At 56.6% G+C, this 27,961-nt stretch overlaps 1 protein-coding gene across 1 annotated transcript; it reads right to left on the bottom strand.

Moving 5' to 3' along the window:
• Positions 1–3,171: 3,171 nt before the first annotated feature.
• On the bottom strand, positions 3,172–27,834 carry LBH (LBH regulator of WNT signaling pathway). The gene is made up of 3 exons (XM_056125495.1): positions 27,606–27,834; positions 24,700–24,802; positions 3,172–5,329 (listed from the first exon to the last, which is right to left on the bottom strand). The coding sequence occupies exons 1-3, from the start codon at positions 27,629–27,631 to the stop codon at positions 5,141–5,143; spliced, it is 318 nt and encodes a 105-aa protein (XP_055981470.1). The 5' UTR covers positions 27,632–27,834; the 3' UTR covers positions 3,172–5,140.
• Positions 27,835–27,961: the final 127 nt, after the last annotated feature.

The following is a 27,961-nucleotide window of genomic DNA, read 5'->3' on the forward strand; positions in this document are numbered from 1 at the left end:
GATGAAGTCCCCAGTTCTACCAACTGGCATCATTCCCAACTGCGAAATGTAGTCTGTCCCAAAATCCAAAAACCAAAACCGAAACCAAAAAACAAAAACCCTATGTCTGAAACCCACTCTTTGAGAATGAGAAGAAATGGGAACCAACCTCCAGCCCAGCACTCTTGTTACCTGTGGCCAGAGTACCAGGTGGGAGTAGCTTGATATTTTTTTTTTTCTGAAAGTGGCCAAGAAAGCATCAAACATGACTGGACATGGGCGTGAGGCTCCTCTCCCACAGGTGGAGGAACCAAGAATGAAAATCCCATTTGCAGGCCATGTGAACGCTCATTGCACGTCACACATTCTCCGGTCCTAGAATATATAATCTGAATAAGACATCTTCCATATTTTCCAAACTAAATGATACCACCCCCAGATGTGGGGCTGGAATGATGGGGGGCTGGGGGGAGGAGACAGTATTATCCTGGAGTGCAATTAGGGGTTCTTTGTTTGCTTAAAGAATGTAAGTCTCCCAGGAGACACTGTCTTTCTTTCTTTCTTTCTTTCTTTCTTTCTTTCTTTCTTTCTTTCTTTCTTTCTTTCTTTCTTCTGAAAAGGAGAGGGATGGTTGGTAGGCCAAATAGGTTTGGCGAACTCAAACTGGAGACTTTCTAGACTCAAATTCAGCCAACTTCAGGCCAAGGCTAGCCCTCCATCCACGGATACTCTGGGACCTGGACCGTATGAAGGCAGTGGCCTCTCCCTCCTAGGCCCTCCTCTGCCCTTCTGAGGCCTTCAGGGAAAGACCATCAGCTGTGCTCTGATGAGAGCCATATTCCCTTCCCATCAAGGCTTAGTCCATTCTTGCAATGAGTAATAAGACGCCACAAATTGATTTTCTTACCTTTTTAGAAGTTAGGAGTTTGAACCAGATCTCGATAATCTAAAGTCTAAAGTCACCGTGTAGGCAGGACTGGGTCCCACCTAGAGGCTTCAGGAAGAATTGTTTCCAGTTTCTAGGGGTGTTTCACTAAAATTTAAAAATTTTTTAAAAAAGAAAGAAAAATAAATTAGCTTCAAATCACATATAGGCTGAGCAGGACTTGAATGCAAGCCAGGCCTAAATAACCGTAGGTTTATGAGTTACTCCCCAAAGCTTCTTTTTAGGCAAAGAAGAGGAAAACAGGTGGACTACGGGCTGTATTAAGTGATTGGACAACCCTGAAAAGGGAATTATTAACCTAGATACGTTATTCTATTTAGAAAATCAGACGGAAATAATGGGAGAAGTAAAAACTCAGACTCTGCATAACCAGGGAATAGTTGCCTACCAACATCAAATTATTCCATTTATGGAAAAAGACTCTTTTCAGAATGACTTTGGCACATCCGTCAGAAGTTAATCAACCATATAAATGTAGATCTGTTTCTGGGCGCTCTGTTCTGTTCCGTGATTCTATTTACCAAACTTGATATTCATGCTATACTTTTTTAAATTGCTGCAGCTTTGAAATAAGGTTTGAAGTAGAGATTCGGGTTCTTCTCCTTTTCCTATGTAGTTTTGGATTTCATGGATCCTTTGCATTCCCAAAAAGATTTCAAGATCAGATTGTACTTTCCTAGAAAAGACACCTTCCTGGAATTTCGACCTTGTGGAATTTGTAATTTGGATAGTACCCCCATCATAACAACGTGTCATTATATCCATGAACATGGTATATCTCCATGGACATCTAATGTTCTCTTGCCCCTAATTTTATTAGACAGGTTTCACACAATCTTGTCCTCAATTTGTCCCTAAAAGATTTGTATATTTTGATAGCAAATGTGCTATTTTTAAATCGATGCGTTCCATTGTTCCATTGTGAATCCATGGAAATGCAATTGATTCTATATATTGATTTTAGGTCCTACATACAATGTCCATCCTAGTCCTGTGTCTTTGTTTTTGTTCCTTTGTACTTGCCTGGGAGTTTCTACATGGATGACATCATCTGTAGTAGTGCTCTGAGGGTCTGCATCAAAGAGTCTGTGTGCTACAACATCCCACATCCAGGCTCCTCAGGGAAGGAGAAAGCACTGTGGTCGGGGATGGTGGGGGACCATCTCACTCTCAGGGAGCAAATGCCCAGAACAAATCGGTCTTTCCTGTAGGCTAACGCGTAGAGTGGACCAATACTCCCTGCCTGCTGGCAGACCCCCGGAGCACAGATCTCTCGATCATTAACACTCAACAGAGGTGGATTGGGTGAAGGCAAAAAGGGCCAGCCCTGGCTCAGACAGCTCTTCCGAATCTGCTTCCACAAAGCACCACCTTCGTCCCATCAGAGTTGCCTGGAGTCCTGTCTCGCATTTTGAAACTGCTGACTCTGCCCACGTAGAGACAGGTGGGGCACAAGGGTAAGTGATTCCTCTGGAGGTCCCGAGCATAGGTTGGATGCTGAGCTCCTCCGAGGCCAGGCAGCCCTCCTGGTTGCATTTCCCTGTCCCCACCCACCCCAGTCCTGCCCAGGAGGAGAGTGCTCCTGCTCAGTGCTCCACCTGCTCCTCAGACGACTTCCGGCTTCCCCACAGACACCTGCTGTCAGAGCTGACTTCGCTTTTCTGGCGGCCACTCGCCACAGGCATCCCGGACTTGGGCATGGAAGCCGTGTGCGAGAACCAGTCCTCTTTGCTTTACCCCCAACTCTTTCCGGCACCTGGGAACTGGCAGGTTCGAGTGGTTTGAGTAACTGTGCACCCAGCACCCTGCCCCTTTGGGAACGACCTCACAGTTTATTTGAGGCGTGTCTCTACCCTTGAGGAGAGACTTAAGACTGTGGCTCTGCCTCAGTGTCTCCCCAGGTGGTTCTGGCAACAGTGATGCTTGGAACCCTTCCCCCTGGCACCCCCACAGTCCACTAGAATCCAGAGCTCCGGGGTAGAGCCAGGTGTGTGTGTGTGTGTGTGTGTGTGTGTGTGTGTGTGTGTGTGTGCGTGCTTGTGGCTTTCATGTGCTTGTGGCTGCAGCATTGAGCACCGCCTGGCAGGTCATTTCCCTGCAGCCAGGGGAGGAAGGGCACTGGGTGCTGGGCTGGAAGGGCCCGGAGTGAGTCAGGAGCTGGCGATGGACGCCCCCAACTCAGCCTCCCAGGGGAGCCCAACCCCCCTCCCCCTGTCCTGTTTAAAAGGAAGGAAAGCAGAGCAGAGTGGAAAGCATTTTCAAACTTTATTTACAACTGTCACAGTGACAAAAACTAGTTCGGAAAAAAAAAAAAAAGCTAGTTTCTCCCTGAGCCTCAAAAAAGAACAGATAGAAGTTACAGGAGGTTCCTCTTACAACAGGCATGTTTACCGAAATACTAGGGTTGTTTGTTTTCCAATACGATCAGTTAGAAACACACAAGAGTTACTTAAAAAAAAAAAAAAAAAGGCGGCCAGGCAGGAGCTCGGCCACTTGCCCAAGAACGGCTCAGCCGGGACCCTTGGCCCCGGCCTGCTCAGACTCCACACGGTCGGACAACAGGGTCCAGCGCCCAGGAAAACAAAATAAGAACCCCCCCACCCCCACCCCCAAGCACACACATATACACAGAGTCGGTTTGTTCTGCGGTCTAGAAGCACGGTTCCAACACAGGGGAAGACCAGGACGAGGGGCACACGGAGACAGGATTCTCGAAGGCAAGACCCCACCCACGGGAGGCGCAGGGGGAGGGCGGGAGGGGCCCCGCTCTGCAGCTGTACCGGGAGAGCCAGAGCCCAGGGGTCGCCGGGAGGAGTTATTGCGTTCTTCGGTGTGTGGGGCACAAGCAGACGACACGTTGGGGGCGGGCAGTCAGGAGCGAAGAGGCGTGTCTGGGACTTCCGGACCGAATCCTGGGTCTGTTCCCCATCCACCCTCGCCCCAGAGCCAGCCGGACTTGGGGGCACCAAGACCAACTCTACATGCACGCCTCCAAGAGCATGAGGCGGCGGGATTGGGGACATCGGGGAACCCAGGAAGGCTGTGGGGGGGCCCCTCGTCCAGTCATCCATCCGGTCCTGCTCTGGGATGCTGGAAGGACCACGTCCAGCGGTCTCTGCTCTCGAAGCTTCAAGGCAGGACGCAGGCCTCCCAGCCCCAGAAAGACCTCTCCGTGCCTGTGCAGGGTGCCGCTGGCAGCCCCCTCACCACCCAGCCCTTGCAGGGAGACACTCCGGGCACCCCAGGATGCAGTGGGCATGCCTCGCCCAACCACCCCATAACCCCTCCCCGAGCACAGAACAGAAAGCACAGCCTCTGCCTTCTGCCCCCTCCAGGACCATCCAGCGCCCACACAGCTTGGGGTACCACTGTGGACAGACACCCCGCTGATGCCAGGGGCAGGTGCGGGGGGCAACCCCAGGGCCCTGCCAGGACTCAGAGCCCATCCTGGGGAATCAGCGAGGGAGTAACCTTCCTGTCCTGGCACCCACCTGGCTCCCCTGCGAGGGCAGGAAACGCTCTAACTAATCCCCCCCCCCCAAAAAAAAACACTGAGAGGTCCAGAAGGGATAAGCTCAAAAGATTTCCAGAGGGAACCCCTGGACCGTCCCCCCCCCCACTTCGTTGCCCCCAAACAGCCACATCCCGGAGCACTGACCTGGCGGGAAAGGAGCCAAAAGAGATCTCCATCCAGCCCAGTGGCTGCTGGGTCCCCTGGTCCCCTTTCCTGCCCCCCCCCACCCCAGTAAGAGACATCACGGCTTAATGGAGAAGCAAAGTGGGGTGCACGCTCTTGGCTGAGGGGTCCAAGGTGAGGGCTGGCCGCCTGCTCCACGGTGCCCCAAGGTGGGATGCTTCCTATTGCTTCATACCCTCATCCTCCCCCCGCAGCCTGGACAGCCCCCCGCCCCACCCCCAACCCCCACCCCAAGGCCGGCTCTGGCGGCCGTCATCAGAGAGGACCCCCCAACCCAGCTCCCTGGACCAGCTCTGCCCTGGCTTCCTCTCTTGGGGCGCCGCTGCCCCCCAACATCTCAGAGAAGGAGAAAGAAGGAAAGGAAAGAAACCAAGTCAGTGATTTGCAGGTGCACGACTGAAGCCATCGCGGCCGGTGCAGTAAAGGCAGCCGCTCCTGCTCCTGCCACCGCCGCCTCGGGGGACAGTCCAGGGGCAGGTGCTGTCGGGGTGGCCCGGGACACGCCGGCAGCAGGGGCCCTACTGCTCCGTGTTCTCCTTCGCTGTCTCGTCACAGTTGTCCTGCTCGTCCTCCTGCACCAAGAACTCCTCGGGGGGCCACCGCAGCTCCCCGCTCTCCACCTCGCCCTCGGTGGGCTCCACCACAATGGACGGCAGGCGGTCCTTCAGTTTGCAGCAGCGGTCGAAGTCCGACGGGTCGGGGAAGATCTGCAGGAGGAGCCGGGAGAGGGGGTCACTGGGGAGAGTTGACGAGAACTGCACCTAGGCTCCCCAAACCTGCGCCACAGGGCACCCCTCCCCCACTGGGCACCAGGACCAATTTTTTTTTTTAATTGAATCACCAGGCTGGAGCGATAGCACCGTGGGTAGGGCGTTTGTTTGCCTTGCATGCAGCTGACCCGAGTTCGATTCCTCTGCCCGGCAAGCTACGGAGAGTATCTCGCCCGCACGGCAAAGCCTGGCAAGCTCCCCATGACATATTCAATATGCCAAACACAGTAACAAGCAGGTCTCACAATGGAGATGTTACTGGGCCCGCTCGAGAAAATCGATGAACAACAGGAGGACAGTGACAGTGACAATTGAATCACCATGAGAGCAGTTACAAAGCTTTCGGGTTTAAGTCACGGTCATGCAATGATCAAACACCCATTTTCCACCACCAAGAAACCCAGTAGAGCTCCCCGCCCCCTGTCCCAACCCTCCCCCCTGCCTGTGAGGCAGATGATTTCCACTTAATTCTCTCTCTCTTCTTTGATCACACTCATTATTTCGACCAACGATGCACCATTATTATTTGGAATTTTTCCCCAACACTCAGACCTGTCGAAAAGGCATCGTTAAATAATTTGTTCTCTATTGCCGGCTATGAAGAGCATATGACCTCGTGCGGCCACAATCGCGGCCGAGTGAATTTGGATCTCTGATATTTTGCTAATTAAGTCTGGAGGGATTTCTGCCAAAAGCTGCTGGGTTCCGAATTGGGTCTGTGTGCCTCTGGGGCCATGGCCATGCCAGAGAGCCTCTCGTGGGAGGCAACTCGTGGTCTCGGCGGGGCAGGAAGGATGGGCCAGTTCCACCTCCCGTCCCATGAAGCCACAGTTGCCCCGCAGGACCAAAATTTAGAGACCAAAGAGGGCAGTAGCCCTCTGCTTTTCATTTCCAGATTTAAATAAGTCAGAGAAGGCTGGGAGGGAGTACAGTAGGGCACTTGCCTTGCATGTGGCTAACCCTGGTTCAATCCCTGGCACCCACATAAGGTCCCCCAAGAACCTCCAGGAGTGATTCCTGGCAGCCCCCAAATCAAAAACAATCAGTCAAAATAAAAATGAAAGCTGGAGAGCGCGGGAGCTATAACACAGTGGGTAGGGCGTTTGCCTTGCATGTGGCCAACCTGGGTTCAATCCCTGGCATCCCATAGGGTTCCCCGAGCACCACCAGGAGTAATTCCTGAGTGCAGAGCCAAGAGTAACCTCTGAGCATTGCTAGGTGTGACCCAAAAGGAAAAAAAAAAAGCAAGCTGGAGAGATAGCTCAGAGGGCTGAGCATGGGCCGAGTTCATTGCTGGCCCCAGGTGGCCCTCTGAGCATCCCCGACCCTCCCCCAAGCCCTGGTGGCTTCCATGCAGCTCCCCCCCAAAAAACTAGCTGCATCCCGGTAGCATGGACAGGAACTGGAAGCCCCAAACTCAGAGGAGCCAGCTGCCAAGGGCTTGTCAGGAACCGCTTGTCAACCAACAGTGTCCAGCTGCAAAGTCTCCGTGGTCAATTCTGCCTTCAAGCATCTCTCAGCCGGGGGCAGCTTGCCCCAGCCTGGACACAAGTGACAGTGGATGCAGGGCAAACCTATCCTGTCCCCGAGCTGCCCGCTACTCCAGAGGCTGGACATCAACCGGAGAGTCAAGGTCCAGCCAGATAGAGGGCATGGCCCAGACCCCGGGCAGCCGGAACAAAATCCCAGGCTGCCCTGCCACCTGCTCCAGCCAACAGCTCGGGTCCCTCCAACCTTGGCAGCCAAGGGCCTCACATCTCCCCAGCATTTATCATGCCCACCATGTCCCACCTGGAGCAGGGAACCCCACGCCCCCAAACCAGCCCCATTGTGGCGCGACTGTCCTTGGACCCGTGTCCACACAGGGCCGAGTCTCTCTCTAACGGCTTGTGGCCCTAATGCAGTGGTGGCCCTGGCCCCACGGTTACAGCTCACAGCCAAGGAGACTCAGCGTGGGGTGCCGGGAGCTCCCAGAAGCACAGACATCGGCCCACCTCACCGACTCATGGCATCTTCCTGCTGCCAACCTCTCCACTGGACAGAGAGGGAAGCCGGGGTGCAGGGAACCAGGGCCTGCCCCATGCCACAGTTAGCTCGTGAGCGGAAGGAACACCCCTGCGGGACCCCCTCGGAGTATGGCTGTGGGCGGTGCCTCCTCCATGCCAGGCCACGGTGCTCATCCCCCCACGCCGACTCCAAGCAGCTCCGTCGGGGCCGTGTGAGCGCCCTGGAACCAGGGCCCTCCCAGACACACACACCCCCCTCTTCCTGAGATGAGCGACTATTAACCACTTATCCAATGAAGCCTGATTGCTGGGGATTAAGCCTTAATCCAGCTGCATAACCAGGAATCGTTAAAGACTTAAGGAAGGTCATAAAAGTGAGGGTTAGCAGCCAGGAGGGAAACAGGGTCGGGGGCACGGGAGGGAGCCCAGTGTGGGGCAAAGGGAAAGTTGCCCCCACCCCCCCCCCCCCGCTAGCCCCCAGCCCTGGGCGCGGGGTTCCCGTCCCGCTGCCGTCTAGCCTGCAGTGCGATGACCGGCACGTGATAGGCAGAGGGGTAAACACGTGGTTTCCCTGGGCCCCTCCCGGGGTCTCGGCATCAGCCCTGGAGCAGAGTGAAGGGGACGGATGCCCCAGGAAGTGGCTGTGTTTGCTTCCCACGGCTGCTCCAGCAAACCCCTCCTGGTCTGGGGGCAGCAGGCCAGGGGCCGTGGGGGACCACAGACTGCCTGGATGCAAGCTTTCAAGCATGGACTGGGTCTGCCGCCTCTGGCTGATGAAACGGATGTGCTCAATGGGAGCGTCCATTTCCAGAGGAGATGACCAAGGCTGGTGCCCTGTGGGGCCGCTCAGGTTTCTGGTCCTCGGGGCTCCAGGTCCAAACCCGGGCCTGGTGCTGCAGGTCCAAACCCGGGCCTGGTGCTGCCTCCAGCCCAGCACGGAGCCCTCCCGGACACTCCTGGCTGATGGACGGAGCAATGGAGGCCGAGTTATAATGCCCCACCCCACGGCAGGAGCAAATAAAGGCAGCCCAGGCAGCAGGTGGAGGACACAGGGATACAGGGATACGGGGATATGGGGAGTGAGCACAGAATGGGTCTCCAGCAAGCAGGGGAAACAGGCACCCAAGTCAGTCACGCGGGGCCCTTTGCTAGAAGGAGCCCCGAGTCCCCACAGCCGTGGTGGCTTCATGGTGGCTTCATGGCAGCCCAGCTCTCTTCTGCATGAAGAAACAAAGCACAGAGAGGGCCGGGGACATACTCACGGCCACACGGCAGGGCGCGACCGCTCCCGAGACCCGTGAGAACAACAACGTGTTCATTCGGCCGCATACTGTCTGGTCACGGATTCCAGATCCTCACTCTAGCGCGGACCTGACTCACAGCATCCCAAGCCGGTCCTCTCACGTGTCTGTGCCTCAGTTTCCCCCCCCTCCGAAGCACAGCGACTCTCTGGCATCATTGGATGGCCCACATTCTTGGCCCACAGAAAGATAGAATGCTCTTCGGGCAAACGCTCCTCCGTTCCCCTTGGAATGTCGTCTTTGGCTCCATGTCAACAGGCCTCCATCCTAACCCAGTAATTAAAATAACTTCAAACAATGCCTTTCATACCAAGAGCTGCACAATTAAGTCTTTTAAGTCCTGGGGGAGGCTGAGCATTGAACTTCTCCTACTGCTTAGTTGCCACAGAACTTTGCTCTCGAACTTCTCAAAAAAAAAAAAAGTGGGGGAGGGGGGGAAGTTGTTATTATTTCTTTGTTTCGGTGAGGGTTTTTAGTTTGTTTTTACAAAACCTGAGAATGGCTTAAATGACTTTTTAAAAAAAAAATCACTGTGATATTGTAAGCCTTCCACCCAGGATTTGATTTTATGATCAGATTAGACCAAGGTATGCCTCTTGGAAAATGGCAGCTCCCTCCAAAAAAACAAACAAAATGCTCCCGGAACTAGATCTCTCTCTTCTCATTTCCTTACGGCCTGGCCAGAGCGTCTTGCAAAGTGGGGCTGAGTGTTTGGCCAGGACAATCTTATCTTCAACAGCTGCTTAAGAGACTGACCCCACAGAGGTCAAGATTTTTCCACTAAGTCATGCTTTTTAATCATCTAGGCAGCAAAAAAAAAAAAAAAAATGAGAGAGGTTGCAAGTGCAATCTGACAGGGTGGGGAAGGCAGTGGAAAAAAGGACTCACTTGCCAAGCACGTGACAGGTTAGGCTGCGGCGCCAGCCCAGCCCTGCATGCCGGGTGCCTGCGGGAGCTAGCAGGGAACAAACTGCCCCGCTTCCACACAGAAACGCGCTCGGCCCACCTCACCCCTGCTCCGTCTTCTCTGCAGCTTGGGCTGAGGCAAATGAGAAAAAAAAAGGAAAGGAACAAAAAGAACCTCTCTCTTCTCTCTGAACTTGGGGCTCTTTTTCCAGAGGCTCAGAAAGGGCAGTTCAGAGGAGCAAAGTCCCACCCCGGCCCCAGGGCAGGGCAGATCTAGAAGCATCCATCCCCAGCTGTGATTCTGTCCACCCAGTTTCTTGTCCCCCTGCCAGGGCTGGACTCCACATCCAGCTGTCCCAAGCGGCTGCCAGTGACGGGAGATTGGCGGGGGGGGGGGGGGGGGTGGCTGGGAAACTCAGGGACTCTGAATATCCCCCCCTTTGGCAAATGGACTTAAGTCTTGGCAGCTCACGCCAACTCAGAACACCCCAAGAACACCCTGAGTGCCCTGATGGGGAGACTCAGTGGGGTTTAGAGCTGAAGTTGACTTTTTTTTTCTTTTTGGGTCACACCTGGCGATGCACAGGGGTTACTCCTGGCTCTGAACTCAGGAGTTCCTCCTGGCGGTGCTCGGGGGATGCTGGGAATCAAACCTGGGTTGGCCATGTGCAAGGCAAACGGCCTACCCACTGTGCTATCTCTCCAGCCCCTGAAGTTGACGTGTTTTAAGAGACCATGTCTGCAGAGGGATGCTTTCTCGGTGGTCTGTGACTCCCCTCCTCCCCCCATACCCTTGACATTTGGGGAACTTGGAAAAAGGTCAAAGAAGGTTGTAGGTCCTTCGAGAAGGAGGACATGATGCGTGCCCGCCTGATGTCTGAATGCCAGCCAGCCAGGACATCAGAGCGACCCAAGCGAGCTTCCTATGAGAATGGAAATAAATTGCCCCGTGCTGCCCAGAGCCCGGGCCAGCCACGTGTGGCAACTGAGCACTTGAAATGGAGCAACGTTTTACATTTTCTTTCAAGTTTTTGTTTCCTTCCAGGGTGGACCTCGGGCCCAGCCGTACTTGGGGCCCTCCTGGGCCACTGCGGTGTTGCTGAGTAGGACCAGAAGCTCAGACTTGGGGCCGCACTCGTGCTAGGCACGTACTCTATGCTTTAAGCTACCTTCCTGGCCCCTTTAATTTTTTTTTTTATAGACACATTTATGATAGCCGTCTACATGATAGAAATGTAACTAGCTACCTGTGGCTACCGCGCCGGGCGGCACCAACAGATGTGGTTAAATTTGAGGACAATGAGAGCAGGTCTGTTCAGAAAACTCAGCCAGTGTGGCTGACGGCCAGCCCTGCAGCCCCGGAGCAGAGCGTCAGGCCGGGCCGAGGGTGGGGTGCCCGCGGGGAGGGAGAGGGCTGCAGCAGGCTGGCACCCCAGCACTGAGAGTGGTGGGGAGCACATTCCCTTCCCATCCCAGCCCCTGCGAGGGAGCTGAAAGGCAATACCTGCACTCCCCGAGGCCTGAAATTCGGGGGCCGGGCTATCAACTGTCTGCCTGTACGCCAGGTGACCTAAACCTGGCCGCCTCTGGGGTGGGGCGAGGAGAGAGCGATGTCTGGCACCTAGGACGGAAAATGTGAGCGATTCGGGCTGGAGCGGCCCTCCCTCCCCCAGTGTCTGCCTCCCAGCCCCGTCCGGCTGTCCTGACAAACAACCGGAGCTGCCCACACAGGGGCGAAAGACTCGGCAGAGAGCAGAGCCGTGCTGAGTGGGAAAGCGGACACCGGCCGCCGGAGGAGATGAAAGCTGGGCGCTGGACACAAAGGACCAATTACCCGCACTGCAAGCTGAGACCCGGGAGGCCCCCATGCCCGCTCCTCTCTGCTGGGGAAGACCGGGGGGCCCTCCGGGGTGGGTGAGGAGCCATCCGCTCCCACGGCACTGGGAGGCGCCTAGGCCTTGCCTGTGAAACACACAGTCAACCTCTCTCCCCTCTCTGGCCGCACACATCACCCTCGAACCTGCCCTGGAAAATCACCACTCCCCGGGGTAGACCAGTAGTCCCGGAGATCTGGCCTTTCGCTTACCCCTATGATCCTGGCCCAGTCGTTTTTAACTTCTTTCAACTTCACTGGCCTCCTGAGGAAAATGAGGAAGGAACTTCCACTTCCCAGGCCTGCTCGGGAGGCTAAAACTGGGTTCAGTAAGTACCCGAGGCGGGTCAAAGTAGTGGAGAACCCATCCTTCCTCTCCTCCCCCTCTGCAATGGTATTCAGGCTAAGTCCCGTCTAACAGGGCTTTGGGGAGAACCAAAAACAGGGAGCTGTGTGTGCATGGTGTGTGTGTGTGCGTGTGTGTGTGTGTGTGTATAGTGTGTGTGCGTGTATGGTGTGTGTGTGTGTGCACGCATGCATGTGTGTGTGCGTGTGCATGTGTATTCTGCACCCTTAAATTTCAGGTTGATGGTTCTAATTAGGTCAAACTGGGGTCTCTGTGGAGCATCAGAGTGAGAGATGGCAGTGAGAGTCAAGCTGGCGGGGGAGGAGGGACGGCTGTGCCAACAGCACATTAGCAGCACCCTCTGCTCACACATCCCAGGCCAGGTCCTTTGGAGAAGTGTTTGTGACCTCCAGTTGCCCTCGCAGGCCACTCTCTGTTCCCCGCTGGAATGGGAGTCACTGCCACGGCCCGGTCCTGGTCTCCCAGGGGACGCCTCGGCAGCTAGAGGTCTGTTCTCTCAGGCCCCACGGTGGGGCCTGCCCACCCCCCAGCTCCTCCACGCCTGGGTTTCTCACTTTTCCTGGAGGGTAACAATGGCGTGGCCTTGCGTGTTTATTCGTTCTGAGGAGGAGCTGCAACACAACAATGGGCAAATCCTACCAGCATCCTGCTCAGCCGAGGGCCAGAATGAACAGTGTCGATTCCCATGAAAACTTGGTCCAGCTCTCTGCTCCCAAGCCTACCCATGATCCAGGAAGACAAGAAATATGCTCTTCGGTAGACTTAGCTCTGTCTACCTAACCACCACCTTCATCAGCATCAGTACATCATCATCATCATCCCCACCATCCTCACCATCACCCCCATGCCCACTCGCCTCAGAAGCAGCAGCAGCAGCAGCAGCAGTATCTAGAATTCACTGGCTTTTCCAAGTGAAAGGAGGCCGATAAGCTTGACGGCTAGACCCAGGGAAGGAAGAAGAACATCTTCCATTCCCATTTGGGGGCTACCTCTCATTCTCCAGCCTCAAGACGCTGACCTGGCTCACCGGCCACACCCTCTCCTGCCCCACTGTGATGTCCCTAAATCCTCCAGGAGACTTGAGAAAAGATTAGGGGCTCCACAGCAACTACTGGATCCCCTTCCTTTGCATTAAAGAAGCTAAAGCCTCCAACCTTGAAACTCCCCAGAGTAGGAAACCCTCTCACACACAAACTTCTCTCAGACACCCACACACCCTGCAAGGCAAGAGATCCGACTTCCTATTAGCTACCCCGGATTGTTGCATGCACCGATGGGTGTTTGGGGATGAAATATAATGTTTCTCAAGGCTCTCCATGGCGGCGAGAAAAGACGGCTGCTCTCTGGCCTTGACAACGTCACACAGCCACGTCTACCAGCCACGTCATCTCTTCCCTTAGTGAAGAAGACCAAGCTCACCATCATCTCGAAAGCTCTAAGCTCCCACCCTCTCTCCTCCTATTGACTCTCCCCGTTACATGTCCCATAGCTTCACCTCCTCCCTCCAACAGAGCCAAAACTCACCCACCCGCCCCAGGGTGGGCTATTTCCAATCCTCTAGGCCTTTACTTTGGAAGCAGAAGGTATCTAGCTGGCCTGGATACTTTGATGTATCACTGGCTCCCCAACTTTCTTTGATGTTCCAGATTGTCCATCTGGAAGCCCTTTCCAGTCTGACTTCCTTAGAGTTCTTCCCAGGGCCTCGGACACACTATCAGGCAGGCCACTGGCCTCGGGTTCATACTCCCTATTGAGGGGATCCTCCGGCTTGATCCCATCACGACACCCTCCCAAGATTCAGTGCCCTCGACTTTGGTCCACACCCAGCAACCTCCTGGCTTCACCTGTGTATCATGGAACAAGAAACCCTGCCTCTCCTCCACACACAGCTGCATGCCACCTCACCCTTATCCATGTAAGACCTCCGTCATCTCCTTCCCACTGTCTGCCACAGCAGAGGGAGGATGGCCCCCTTGCCAATCCTCAGACTTACTCTGTTCAGCCAAGAACAATGGTTCGCCAAGCTCAAGTTCCACCTTTAAGTGGAAGTTTAATACAACCTTTCCCGATGTTACTGAGATGTCATTATTTTCCTTTTTCTGTCCTGTGTTGACACAAACAAATTATTCCAGCATGGATATTTGGTGGATATGTTCTCAGAAATAAACAAAAGGATCACTTCCAGGAAAAGGACTGACTACACTGGTAACCAATGATGAAAACCGAGCTTTTAAGCACAGATTGGAACATTGGGAAACGGGGACTTCCGGGATCAAAGGCCATGGTAGGAGGATGCACCTTCCCAAGAATATATCAACAACGCAGCTGCTAAATGGTACCCAACGTCATCACACTTGTCTCCACCTCACACAAGTAACTCCAAAAACAGCTTAATGTCCTTGAAGAAGCAGTAAAATATAATTTTTTTCACTTAGAATTGATTGTGGTTTTACTCTTCCCTCTGATGAGACGGAAGGTCAACAGGCGACCATCAAGAGCCCACTGGGCACAAAGCTGACATTGGCGTCTTCAGGAGCAGCACCAAGTGCTGGTGAATGCCGCCCCCTCCCTCCCGACCACCACATTTTCCATGGAATCCCCTTTCCATGGAATCCCATTTCTGCCTAAAAGTAGGGACAACCCACTGCAGTGACTCTGACATGGGTACTAGGTGGACCCAATCTCAGCAGTGAACAAAATACATCTGTGACTGCAGGGCAAATGGCTGAGAGTTTCCAATGATAAAAAAAAAAAACTGCACTTTCCAAGGCCAGCTAGAACGCTGGGAAACTTGCCGTGGTCGCCATAAGCTGAACAGTGTCCTGACATTCATCTACGACGAAGCCTGTTAGAGAGCGTCACAGGTGGGATCGTGGAGACCACATCACGATCCACCCCAAGGATCCGCGTAATGCAGTGAAGCCAGTTTATTTTCCAAGGGAATCGATGTACCACATTGCTAAACCAAGCGTGAGCAAAACATCCACTCCAAGTGCAAGCTACATTAATGGATTTCACTGGCAGAGGACAAAAAAAAGTGCATTGAGAGGCCTCATAGGCACTGACCTTTAAGAAACGACCACCCACTGAGTTTTGGTGAATTAGCAAAGAAAAATATCTGAAAGAGGGATGAAGACAGTTCTAACTCTACTAGCTGGGTACTTGAAGTGTTGAATCCTGGGTACCACACAGCCCCCCCCCCCATCGCTCTAAGCACCACTGGGGTGGTCCCTATGGCCCCCAGCACCACAGGGCCTAAGCAGCACTGCCATAGCACTGAACCAGCCATCCAGTTAGTTGGTATCACCGGGAGTGGGCCCCCAAACCTACTTGGGTCACACCTCACCCCTCCAAAACGAAGAAACCAGGTGTCAAGTTTCCTCCAGATGCTTCGCTGTGCTGAGATGGACATAGCACTGTTCTAGGCAGTGCCCACTGAGCACTCTGTGAGTGACCCAATACCACACTCTGCCGGGTCACCCCATATCAGCTGGAAGATGGTTCCTGGCCCCCTTCTGAGGCACGGTGCTGCTGCCACCCCCCTGTTCCCAGGGAGGGGGGCTTTGTCCATGGTCTCCACATGTGTCATCTGTGTGCCCCGAAAAAAAAGGTTTTCAAATGTGTGCTTCCACGCACACATTGTTAAATCTCACGAGATGTGAAATCGCTGGCATGGTACAAATACAGAGATGCCACTCTCTGAAACGTACTGAGCACTTTCAAATCAGCTGATCACTCCAATTGGTTCCGCTCCAATCAATCAACACCCTGTCAAACGGCCATGGAAGTCTGTGGGGCCTCCTTTCTCCACACAATAGGTGAGAGTTACGGAGCATTTTAGACTGTGACATCAGGACAGGCCAGATGTGCTCAGGTTTCTCTGTTTGGGGGAGAGACGCCTTCCAAGACCAGGCAGAAGAGGGGCAGGTCCCTTCCTCTCTCAGACGGGGAGGGCGGGGGGGGGGGGAGGGCAATGGGACGAGAAGGGTAGGAGAAGGCCAGGAAGGCCAGGCTTCAGGAAGCAAACCTTCGGGGAGCAACAGAAGGACGCTGAAGATGGGAAAATTGATTTTCCGACAGATTCTCCAAGGGATTGTGTCCCTTGGGAAGTTTCTGAGCCTGCAGGGGACGACTGTCCTCCATCTCAGTACTTCCAGTACTTCTCAGTACTTTGTGACACTGTGAAACCGTGTTTGCACGGAAGCATTATTAGGAAGCAGTGTGGTAAGACCTCTATGATGAAGGTCCCAAGGAAAATGGGCAGGTTCTGGTCCCTTGGCACATCTATTCTCTCATCCCCATAGATTTTAGAGATTGTGCCCCCTAACATCCTATTGGCTAACTAGACCTCTCAGTGCTGGAGGTTTCTATTTTTGGCTTGAGGCTTTGGTTTTGGTTTTGCCGTGCTAGGGATCAAACCCCAGGCCTCCGATGTGAACAGCAAGTGCTCTACGGCTAAGCTACATCTCCGTGCCTGGGGGATTATATTCTGATAAACTCATGTGTGTGTTCTGTTTTTAGGGTAGCAGGTAATCAAGAGGCAGAATGATGTTGAGTCTCTCTGAATCAGTAATTGTGCTACCAGGAATTTATCAACGAAATGGAGCAGAGAGATTGAGGGAAAATGATATTCAGAACAGTGTTCTCTGGGAAGAACAAAATATGCTGTGACCTAAGTATTTAGCAATAAGAAGTGGGACGGAACAAAATGAAAATCCATTGTACAAAGAAAATGGAATGACAAGGATATAGTCACAATATTATGTTCGGCATAAAAGGATTTGCTGTATCACATCCAGGATTATCTCAATGTTATTTTAAAAATATAAATTCTAGAAAAATACTGGAGGTAAACATCCGAAGTCTCTTGATAGGAATATAGGAATATCGGGTGATTTTCTTTAGAACATTCAGTGTTTTTCTAAAATACTGAAAATTTTTAAAAGGAAAATTACTACCTTTATAATTATCTCTCACACACAAACACACACAACCTTTCAGCTCAGAAATTACACTCGTAAGACTTAAAGGAAGTAATAAAAACCATGGACAAAGATTATTTTACAAAATTATCACATTATTTAAGAAAGATATAATTTTCAAATCAACAAATGGAAATTAATGTTTTAACCTTATGATAGAATTCTGTATATTATGAAGTAAACTATTCTTTAAGCAATTTTAAAAAATGTTTTCTTAAAATTTTTTTCTTTAGGGGTCACACCCAGCGATGCTCAGGGGTTCCTATGGTTCCACACTCAGGAATTTCTCTTGGCAGTGCTTGGGGGACCATATAGGATGCCGGGGATCCAACCTGGGTTGGCCGCGTGCAAGGCAAACGCCCTACCCGCTGTGCTATTGCTCCAGCCCCCTCTTTAAGCATTTTAACAGTGATTAAATACAGTTTGAAAAGTGCTGGTGCTGAAGTATTCTCAAGGTAAACTGGAATAATGAATGTGTTGCTGGTGACTTGAACATTAAGTAAGTAAGTAAGGCCCTCCCGTTGATCGTCGATTTGCTCGAGCGGGCCCAGTACATCTCCATTGGAGACTTTGTTGTTACTGAGTCTGGCATATCGAGTACTCTCGGTAGCTTGCCAGGCTGAGACTTGAACATTATCCTGGGAAAAAGCAAAATCCTACTCTTCGCGATCAATCCCTATTGTAGTACATGGGAAGCGAGAGGCCTTGCTAGAGAGAACACCGCAGCCAAGGTGTGTGTCTGTGTGTGGCCAAACCTGGTATTAAGAATATGATTTTTTTGGGCTGGAGCGATAGCACAGCGGGTAGGGCGTTTGCCTTGCACACGGCCGACCCGGGCTCAATTCCCAGCATCCCATATGGTCCCCCGAGCACAGCCAGGAGTAATTCCTGAGTGCAGAGCCAGGAGTAACCCCTGTGCATCACCGGGTGTGACCCCAAAAATTAAAATATATGTATATATGATTTTTTTTAATATCCAGCACTGTTTGGGATGACCCCCCCACCCCAAATAAGCATAAGGATCATAGGATCGCTATATCATAATAAAATACCTTTGGAAGGGCAACTTTCCTGGGACTTTGGTATTGATTGATCTAACACGGGCGCTGGTTGGCACTGCCAGCCCGTCCCATGGCATGCGAGGGTCTGCGAGCACCAGGCCGAGCCGGAGCTGCACAGGGAACCTGACGGGGAGGGGAGTGCAGCAGTGGAGGAAGAGTGGAGGACAGGGAGGAGGCAGGGACTCCGGGGCGGGGGCCCTGGGACTCTCGGCTCACAGGCCTGGTGAGCGAGCTCGGAGCCGCCGGCACAGCCAGGAGCTCATCAGAGCAACAGCGAAGAATTTTGGGGAGCTGAGGCCACCCCGCCAGTCCGGGTGGACAGGGCTTCCAGTTCTCTGAGGTCGGGGCAAAGGGAAAGTTCAAGGCAAACCGATTCGTGACTACCGATTCGATCTGGGGTCCATCCAAAGCCAAGCCAAGCCACCTCTGGACGGAAGTTGGGTGGACGCCTTGCTGGCCCAGGGCCGATTCTCCTTTGGGAGGGAGATCCAGAACCTTCCTTCCCCTTGGTGCCAAGAGCAGGACGGCGAGCAGGCAGGCTGCATCTTGACAGTTCCCTCAAAGGAGTTCATGGCAAGTAAGGACCGTGGGGGAAGGGGCGCCCCAACTCCCCCTGAGGTCGAAGTGCTGTCAGCGGTGTGGCCGGGAACAGCCTTCCCCTTTTCCATAACAGGGATGCCACAGGGGCCTTCCCCCATCACTCAGGGACCAGCTGAAGGATGTGACTTAAAAGAAGAAAGGCTCCTTCCGGGAGGGATGCAGGGGTGGGGTGGGGGTGTCGGTCCAGTCTGGGTCCCTGAGACTGGGAAGGGGAGAACCCCGTATAAACAAGGGTCGTCTTCACCTCCTCTGAGGCTTATTTCCGGACCGAAAGATCATTTCGGGACACTCACTAGACACCCAGGAATAGCTCTTGGCTCCAGTCACAAGACTTGCCACCCAAACTCAGCCCTTTCCCTAAGGGCAACGGGCGTCCCCCTTCCACCTGGGTCTGGCGACTGGGGAGTGGGAGAGAGAGCAGGGAGGGCCGGGTCAGGCCCAGAGCGAGCCCAGTCGAGGGGGCGGGCCGATCCGTCACTCAGCACTCATGAAGCAACTATTTCTCGGACTCTGGTGGGAACAAAGAGCAGCCTGAGACTCGGACCCAGGCCCTGGGGAGAGATGAACACTGGGCCCACTGGAGAGGCGTCGGCCCTAACACAGGCCCTTTGAGAGGAGCCGGGCTGTGTGGGCCCCGAGCCCTGCGCGTCGGCTCGGAAAGTGAAGCGAGCTTGTTCTCTGCTTGCCTCGGCCACAGACGCGCTCTTGTGATCACGGGTGGGGGGCTGGGGATGATCCCCCCAGGAAGCCTGCCCGTCCTCAGTCGGCTCTACCCCTGGGGCTTGCCAACGCGGTGAACACCACGTTTGTGTGCACTGAGGGGAGGGGAGGGGGGGCGGGCGCGATCTTGCCACGAGACAGGGCAGACGCGCCCAGAGGCCCCAAGAATCTGCGCCTGGTCCTGCAAGTGTGTGTGTGTGTGTGTGTGTGTGTGTGTGTGTGTTGGGGGGGGGGGCTGGGCGGGCCCCTCAGGCCTCCCATGAGAATGATTCTGACCACGGAGGACAGACGGGGTGGAGGGGCGAGAGAAAGCAAGTCTGTCCTGCTCCAGGGACACGCGTCTGTGTTCGCTGTGTTCACTTCGTCCGGAGGCTGGTGTGAAAGTTGATTTCCTAATGGTCATGGGACTCCTGCAAGGCAACTCAGTGGCTTCCGAAACTGGACAGGAGATGGGGAGGGGGAGGGCAGGGGGCGTGGACATGGTGGGCGGAACCATTGAGACACGTGGCCATGGGAAGGGACGGTATCACTGACCGGCTATGCCCAGCTGGACCGGATGCAGGGATTGTGGGAGAAGGAGGCAGGGGTCCCACGGAACCCGTCAGGGTCTCACCACGTCCAGCCCCGGCACACACAAGTGATGGTGGCACCAAGCACAGAGAGAGGCTCAGAGCTGAGTCTGGAACTGCTGCCGGACAGACAGACTATAATAAATTTGATTTGGGGGGGGGGGGTGAGGAGAGGAGGGAAGCTCCCTAAAAATTCTTCAGGGTCCAGAGGTCACTTGGACTTGGACTATCCCCTGTGGGACATCTTGAATACGCGGCAAGCGTTCCTTTGAACTATTTTCCTAGCAGCCAGGCATGATCGCGGATACTGTGACCGCTAAATCTTTGTGTGTATATCAGAGATCAAACTCAGGGGCTCATACATCCCAGAGAGTTGTATCTTCTGATGGTGTGTGTGTGTGTGCGCGTGCGTGCGTGTGTGTGTGTGTGTGTGCGCGTGCGTGTGTGTGTGTGTGTGTGTGTTGGGGGCAGGTGATGGTTGGGCTTGTGAGCTGTAAGGCTGAAAGACAGGTAGGGTTCTTGCCTTGGACACAGAGGGTCGACCCGGGTTCGATCCCTGGCATCCCATAGGGTTCCCCGAGCACCGCCAGGAGTAATTCCTCAATGCAGAGTCAACGTTACGTCTCCCCTCACCTGGATGGGCCCCCAAAACCAAAACAAACTTTGAAACTGAAAGTTCTGGTGAGGACAGAGAAGGGCACAGACCTGCCCTTAACGGACAGCTAAGACACAGGCTCTTGGGGGCAAGAAGTGAACTCCAGGCTGTTGGTAAGAAGGGCCGGGCTACCACCACCTCCCGGCCCAGCCAGCGGAAGTGCCAGGCTCCCCCTCCGGTCTGGGGGCGGTGCAGGAAGCCGCGAGCCCGCAGATCAAAGGGCCAGCAGGAGCTCAGGGTGCTGTGTGTGGGGCAGGGAGTGAGATCATGCTGCTTTGGCCTGCTGTTCCCACGGTCCCCCGAGTGGAGAACGGACACCGAGTGACCACAAGCATTGCAAGGGATGCACCGGCGGCCAGTGACGGACACGCGCCTTGCTCGTCAGGAAGGCATTTAGGGGCCTAGGGAGTGATGGTGGTGAGCCTCCTCCGTCTGGAAGGGAGCAGCCCTGCAGGCCGTGCTTGAGGGGCAGCAGGTCGCAAGACCAACCAGCCCAGGGCCCCGGAGTACCACCAGCCAGTGACATCTTCAGCGCCCCTGGCAGCCAGAGGCTGGCTTCTCTGCACTCGGCAGACGGAAAAGGCCCAGGGTGGAAGGCAAGAACTGAGTGCAGGGAGAGCTGCTGGCCACGGGGGCCAGGGCGAGCTCTGGGCACCCCCAACCCCCCCTAGGCAGCTGGTTGCTGGCGGCCGCTCACACTCAGCCTTGCGGAGGGCTCACGACTTACTCCCCCACCCGGAGGGCTCACGGGCCCTGCCAAGCGAGCGTGCAGACCCGACTCCACAAATCAAAGTGTCTTCTGAAGATGCGTGTCTGCAGCCACGGGCAACTGGCTCTTAGCGGGTCTAAACACAGAGGTGGGATGGGCTGGGGGAGGGAAGGAGGAAGGGAGAGAGGAGAGAGCACTAATATCTGAGCACAGTAAGCACTGGCGAGGGCTTGTTTAGATCTCGCAAAGATGGAAAAAGGCATCTCAGAAGCCTGGAGCCGCGGTCAGATAGTAGAGCGGGCAGGGCACTTGTCTTGCGGCAGCTGGCCCAGGTTCGATTCCCAGCAACCCATAGGCTCCCCCAAGCACTGCCAGGAGTAATTCTTAAGTTCAGCGTCAGGAGTAAGCCATGAGCATTTCTGGGTGTGCCCCCACCCACCTACGAAATCCCTGGATTAGGGCCAGAGCGGTCGTACAGCGGGCAGGGCGGTTGCCTTGCAATAGGCTGACCTGAGTTCCATCCCCGGCATTCCTGATGGTCCCCCAAGCCCCGCCAAGAGTGATTCCTGAGCACAGAGCTAGGAGTAAATCCTAGGCACCACTGTGTCCCCCAAACAAACCAACAAATGATAAAATCCCCCGGAACAAGGCAGGAAGGCGGCTCTAAGGGCCCCAGTCCACGCTTGGCTTACAGGGGCCCCAGGTCCCATCCAAGCACCCTTGGGTCCCCGAGCCATGCTGGGAGGGACCCCTAAGCAATGCCCAGGAGCAGTCTCTGAGCACAGTGACGGGTAGCCCCCAAATAAAGGTGGACAGCTTAGGCTAAGGAAACGGGGGCTTCACAGAGACCACCCGTGCCCAGCCTCAGGGAGAGGTGATGGCTGTCAGGGTGCACAGAAGTGGGGGAGGGTAGGTGGAAGGTCAGGTAGGGCCCCGGGGGCGCCAAGCCCAGGGCAGCCTCGTTTTAAAATAGCGAACGCCACAGGTGTGTCAAGACAGGAGCGCCTGGCCAGGCAGAGCCATGGGGACCAGTTCCCGCCGAAGATCTGGAAGGTGAAGGCGTGGGTGAGGAAATCCAAAGCGCCTATTGATTTCCTGACCTTGGCTCAAGGTCAAATCACAAGGCTGAGATTCTAGCTCATCTGCCAAGCTGGGACGTCTTGTGTCCTTCCCACTTTCGGTTCCTGGGAAAAGCAGGGCTCGGTCAAAGCCCGACTATTATTACCCCCGGGAGGGATGCCAAGGCTCCGGGTGGCCTCCCGCCCCCTGTCCCGAGCGGAGCCCGAACACGCCTTGCAGACAGCTCCCTCCGGCCGGCCGGAGCAGCCCGGCCCGGCCCAGCCTGGCGCTAGGCTGGGCTGGGCTGGGAACGTGTCTGCTAGGATGGCTTGGACCCGTGCCGCGACTCTCTGCCACGGGACAGCCGTGAGCAGCTCACCGCCAAGCACTGCGCCTGATGTAAACGGGGCTGAACGCAGGTACCACAGAGGCAGATGGGGGTGGGGGTGGGGGTCTCTCCACATCCCTTTTCCCCAAGTCCAGTTCCCATCTGACCTATTCCTCAGATCCGTCCATCAGAGGGTCACCTAGACAGGGGGGCAATGGGCTGCCCACTCCTGGTGAACTGTCCTCCGCTGTGGCGTGTTCACTGTGTCTCCCACAGGCCTGGACTGACCCAGCAGCGCTGAGTATGGCCTGTTGCTTCAACGCTTAAATCCCGGCTTCCTGCTCCCCCTCCATCGGGCTATGGGGAGCCTTCCTGACGCCTCATCCCAGGGCTGCTAACACCCCCTAGCCCCAGGACGAGCCTCCTGCCCTGAGTCCAGCCCAAAGTGGGGTGTCCCTGTGTACACCCGCTCTCCAAGGGGTCCACCATGCCTGAGCCCACAGCATTGCAGAGCTGGGTTTCTACCCAGTGCTGGCTCGGGGAGAGGGTCAGAGACAATCGCTACCACCGAGAGACCTGAGAGACGTTCTCCAGAAACAACCGACCCTCCGTTCTCCCTCTGGCCCCCTCGGGGGCTGGGGGACATGAAGCCAAGAGGGAATATTCCTCTCCTCCCCTCTCGCCCGTCCCCCCGCAAGTCACCTGCGTCTTTGCTTCTAGCCCTGAAGGGCGGTCACACTGACCCACAGCAACGGGCTTTCTGGAACCTTCCAAGTGAGTCTGAGGGTGAGGGCTGCCACCAGCCGAGTCACCTTATCCCACCTACCTTTTGATCTCTCGGATGGCCTTCCCTTCACAACCCAACCTCTTCCTATTAAATAAAAACCTGCCTGGTTCTTGGGGGGTCAGCGTTAGCCCAGTCGAGGTCAGAAGCACCCCCCAGAGCAGACGGGACCCATCAATGGAGCACCGTGCCCACGACCCGCAGCATCGGCTCAGGCTGGGCCTGGTGGCTTGTCTGTGAAACTGAGCATGTGGGCCCCTCAGTGCTGGGGCCAAAGGTGGGCTGCAATCTGCCTGTGCGTGGCCACCCACGGGCCTGGCTCTGGGGCCGCACAGCCAGATTCCCTCCTGGCCCCAAAGTCCTCCAGTGGAAACAGACTCCTGGGAAGGAGAAAGAGTACAGCGGGGAGGGCGCTTGACTAGTTTGACGCCAGGCACCTCGTATGGTTCCCCCCGAGCTCCACCAGGGGTGATCCCTGAGCACTGTCAGAGGTGACCCACAAATCAAAAAAAGAGGAAGAACGAGAGAGGGAGAGAGGAGGAGAGAAGAGCGGCAGAGAAAGAAAGAGGGAGGGAGAGGAAGAGAGGGAGGGGGGAGGGAGGGAGGAAGGAAGGAAGGAAGGAAGGAAGGGAGGGAGGGAGGGAGGGAGGGAGGGAGGGAGGGAAGGAGGAGGGAAGGGAGAAGGGGGAAGGGAAGGGAGGGAGGGAGGGAGGGTGAGAGGGAGGGAGGGAGGGGGAAGGAAGGAAGGAAGGAAGGAAGGAAAGAAAAAAGGAAGGGAGGGAAGGAGGGAGGGAGGAAGAAGGAAGGAAGGGAGGAAGGGCAGAAGGAAATCTAAAAAGGGTCACTCAGTGCCCCTGGGGAAACTGAGGACATGGGCAGAATTCCAGTTGCGTGCCTCTGGTCACTTGTGCTGACCTTTGTGCGTTCGGGACAAGGCACACAGCAAAATCTCCAAAGCAAGCTTTGCATAACCTCATGCCAGCAACAGCACCCGTTTGGGGGACAGGATGGAACCCCGATACTCCTCCTGGTCCCTATGCACGGCAGTGAAGAAGGAGATTCTGGCGCAGCTCTGCCTCCTCCAGACCACCCTCCCCGTCGGCCGCCCCCTCGGCAAGGTTTCCAAAGCACAGACCACATCTCCCTCCGCCCCCTTGAATAGAAGCGAGCCCAGCAGACCTGGGCCAGACCCTCCCGCCGGCTCAGGTCTTCGGTGCTGGGCTGTTCCCCAAGGCCGGTGAAGCCCGGGACACTCCCGCCCAGCTCTGAGAGGGGATGAAGACCCCGAGACTTTGGAGGGAAGGAGCAATCCACTCACAGTCACTCAGCTCTCACATGGCACAGGGCATGGAACCCGCGGCCCCGGCGGGAGGAGGCGGGCACTCACCTGGTAGGAAAGGCCGTCCTTGCGGGGGCTGAGGCCCATCTCCTCCATGGACGGGGTGTTCATCATCACCTCGGTCATCTCCGCGGAGCTCGGGTAATTGGGGCTGCCAAGAAACCCAGACTGGGGTCAGAGTTGGCCTGCGTGCTCTCCCAGGATCGCTGTCACACCCGGGCACCGTTGGGCGTCGGGGTGGGGGGGTGGGTGAGGGGGAGGGTTTCAAAGCGGCTCACAGCAAAACAACACCCCAGGGAGAGCCGGCCCAGCCCAGAGCACCGGGGCTCCCCGCGCAAGCCACAGGGCCAGGATGTGAGAGGCCTTGCTGGCAGCAACGCGCCTTCCTCTGCTGTACCCCCAGACTCTCTCCTCTGTCCGCCTCCTCTCCTGTACCCCTGACTCCTCTGTCCTCCCGGACTCCTTACCCTCCGTCTGAACTCCTCTCCCCGTTCCTGTTCGGTGACAGAACCAGAAGAAAACAAAACAGAAAGCCACCGTCAGGGGCTGAGTCTCTGTGTCTGTCTTAAAACCCCTCAGCCCGCCTGCACGGGAACTGCATCTTATTACAGAGTCAGCCGGGGAGCCACAGACGGAGAAAGAAGGGCAGAACGGGCTTGCCTTGCAACGTGGCCAACCCTGCTTTGACCCCTGGTTCCCCCCCCCCCCAAGCACCGTTAGAGGTGATCCTTGAGCACCAGACTAAGAGTAAGCTCTGAGCACCTCCAGGTGGCCAACCCCCACAAAGCAAAACAAAACAAACACAGTTCCCCGCCCCCCCCCATCCACACACACACTTTCCTGCCAAAAAAGCAAAGAACAGGCCAACCTCAGAGAAGCAGAGTCCAGTCCCGTGGCCTTCCCAAGTCTCCGCCTGCCGGTTTTCCTTTTTGCAAAATGTCCCACTTAGAGCCCCAAGGGGTCAGCTTTCTGCAGGCTTCACATCTGCCATCCAGCCCACATCGCCAGAGCCCTCGTCCCAGCTGCTAGCTCACAGCTTGAAAAACAAGCCCTTGGATTAAAGCCTTAGGATGCCCGGACTCTGATTGCAAAAGAAATTTCCAGAGGGGCAAAGGAACTCGTGAAAGTGCTCTGTACTCTGGACGCAGCATGCAAATGCTCAGTCTGCAGAGTGGGGGGGACGGGGGGTCCCTGCCACCCGGTGCCAGCCAGTGCCCACCCAAGCCCATGCCCTGGCCACAGACACCCCGATATTTGCTTCATCGCGCTTTATACCTGGCTCAAAGGAGACAGGACAGGCTTCACAGGGCACTGTCCGGGAAGGGGCGCCCCAGAACTCTGTTTTATGGTAACTATTATAGAGAGCACTGGACTGGGAAACAGAAGCAACGCGTTCTGGTCCAAACTCTGTCCCTCAGGAGCTGCCTCAGGGGTCCCGGGCTAGTCCAACACCCTCTCTGAGCTACAGGTGGTCTAATTTGTCTCCACGCTCACAGTTGCTGTGGCTTCCCGGATGCGCCACAAACTCTGAAGTTCTCATCAGCTCCAGAACCATCACAAGCCTTGATTTCCCAGGGGATGACGGATGGATGGATGGATGGGCCCCAACCCCAACCGGAGCGAGTCCTATCCTGAGCCTCCAACGGGGCCCTAAGTCCCCTCCCTCGGGCTACCAGGCGCTCAAGCCTCCCCGGAGGTGGGAGAGGGCAGGGCGCCCCAGAAGGAGCCTGGGACGCCCCCACTCCAGCCCCACACCCCACCGGGGGATTTTCCCTTTGGGGTGGAAGTTCAGTGTCCTCTCTCCGCGGCCGGGCCGGGGCGGGGAAGGGGCCGCTCTGTGGGAGATGCTGCGCTTCGGGGCGAGCCTGGGGTCGCGAGCTCGCGCGCGCAAAGGCAGTTTCCTCCCCGCTCCGGGGTCCCGGGAAGGCTGCGGTTCCACCGGCCCGATGCGCCCAAGGGCGCCCGCCCGTCCCTTCGCGGGGTGGGTGCCGCGGGGCGCGCTCTCCTCGCTCGGGGGGCGGGATGGGGTGGGAAGAACCGGGGCGCCCTCCCGCAAAGTTGGAGCGAGAAGCGGCAACTTGGCGGGTCCCCCCCACCCACCCCACCCTGGGGCCGCACCTGAGCGCGCTGCGGGGCTGCGGGGCCGCGCCCGGCCTCTCGGCGCGCAGGAAGGAAGCGGCAGCAGCGGCGGGCGACCGGCGGTGGGGGGTGGGGATGGTGGGGGGTGGACCGGGCCTGCTCCGCCACCCCCCGCATCCCTCCGGGGACCCCCCTCCCGGCACTACCCGCCTCGCTGGACCCCCGACCCCACCCCGCCTACCACCCCCCGCTCCCCCGGAGCGCGCGCGGGCTTTCGGGGGGACCCGGGCGAAGGGAAGGGGCGCAGAGGGGACGGCGCGCGGAAGACGGGGTGCCCTGGGCGGGTGTCCCCCCAACCCCTCGGGGGCTCTGCCAACCGCCGCCCCGGCTCAGCCCCGCGGCCCCGACGCCCGAGACTTGGCCGCAAACAGAAAGGAAAAGGGGAGGGGCCCGGGGCTTTGCAGAACCCCCCGCGCCAGGCCGGGCCGGGCCGGGCCGGGCGCGCACCTCCCGCAGAGATGACGCTCCCCCCGCCCTTACCACCATCACCCCCAACCACGCGGGGTGCCGGCGGGGGACCCTGCCCCGCGCCCACCCACCCTCGCGCAACCACATCCATCCACACCCCCCACCCCTGGCCGTCACTTCGAGTTCACTTCTTTGTCTGGATGCTTCCAGCGCCTCCGTCTCCCCCACCCACCCACCCACCCACCCACCCCCACCTTTGCAACCTTGACGCCGCCGCCGGCTCCCCGCGCGCGCGGGGCCCCCCGCGGTCACGGCCGGGAGTCGGATGCCCCCGCCGCTGGGCTGGGCTGGACCGGGCCGGGCTGGGGGCTGGGGCGCGGGGTGCGCACGGGGCGCGGGAGACTCACCCGTGGATGGGGAAATACACAGACATGAAGTCCTCGGGGGCGGCTGACCCACGCCCTTGGGCTCGGCACGGGGCTGGCGGCGCGCGCGGACGGGGGGCGTCCCGGCCGGGCGCGGACACCAGCGCGGCGCTCGCGGGCTCCGCCTTCCCGAGTCAGCCCCGCGGCCGGCGGGTGGGCACCGGGCACCGAAGCGGCCGCCGGGTCTCCAGCGAGCTCGCGGCCCCACAAAGAGCCCGGGAAGCCGCTTTATAGGGGCGGGGGGCGGGGCTCGGCCCGGGCCGCCCCGCCCCGTCGCCCCCTCCTGGAATCACGTCACCAAAATCATGAATGGCCTGTGCGCTCGCGGCGCGGGGCGG

The sequence above is a fragment of the Sorex fumeus genome, unplaced genomic scaffold (assembly GCF_029834395.1).
Source record: "Sorex fumeus unplaced genomic scaffold, SorFum_2.1 ptg000006l, whole genome shotgun sequence".
In the NCBI taxonomy this organism is placed as follows: Eukaryota; Metazoa; Chordata; class Mammalia; order Eulipotyphla; family Soricidae; genus Sorex; species Sorex fumeus.

Coding starts and splice junctions, on each gene's coding strand:
- LBH (XM_056125495.1), bottom strand. CDS start 27,631: ATGTCTGTGTATTTCCCCATCCACGG. Junction 24,803..27,605: donor GTGTATTTCCCCATCCACGG/GTGAGTCTCCCG, acceptor GTTTCTTGGCAG/CCCCAATTACCCGAGCTCCG. Junction 5,330..24,699: donor AGGACGGCCTTTCCTACCAG/GTGAGTGCCCGC, acceptor CTCCTCCTGCAG/ATCTTCCCCGACCCGTCGGA.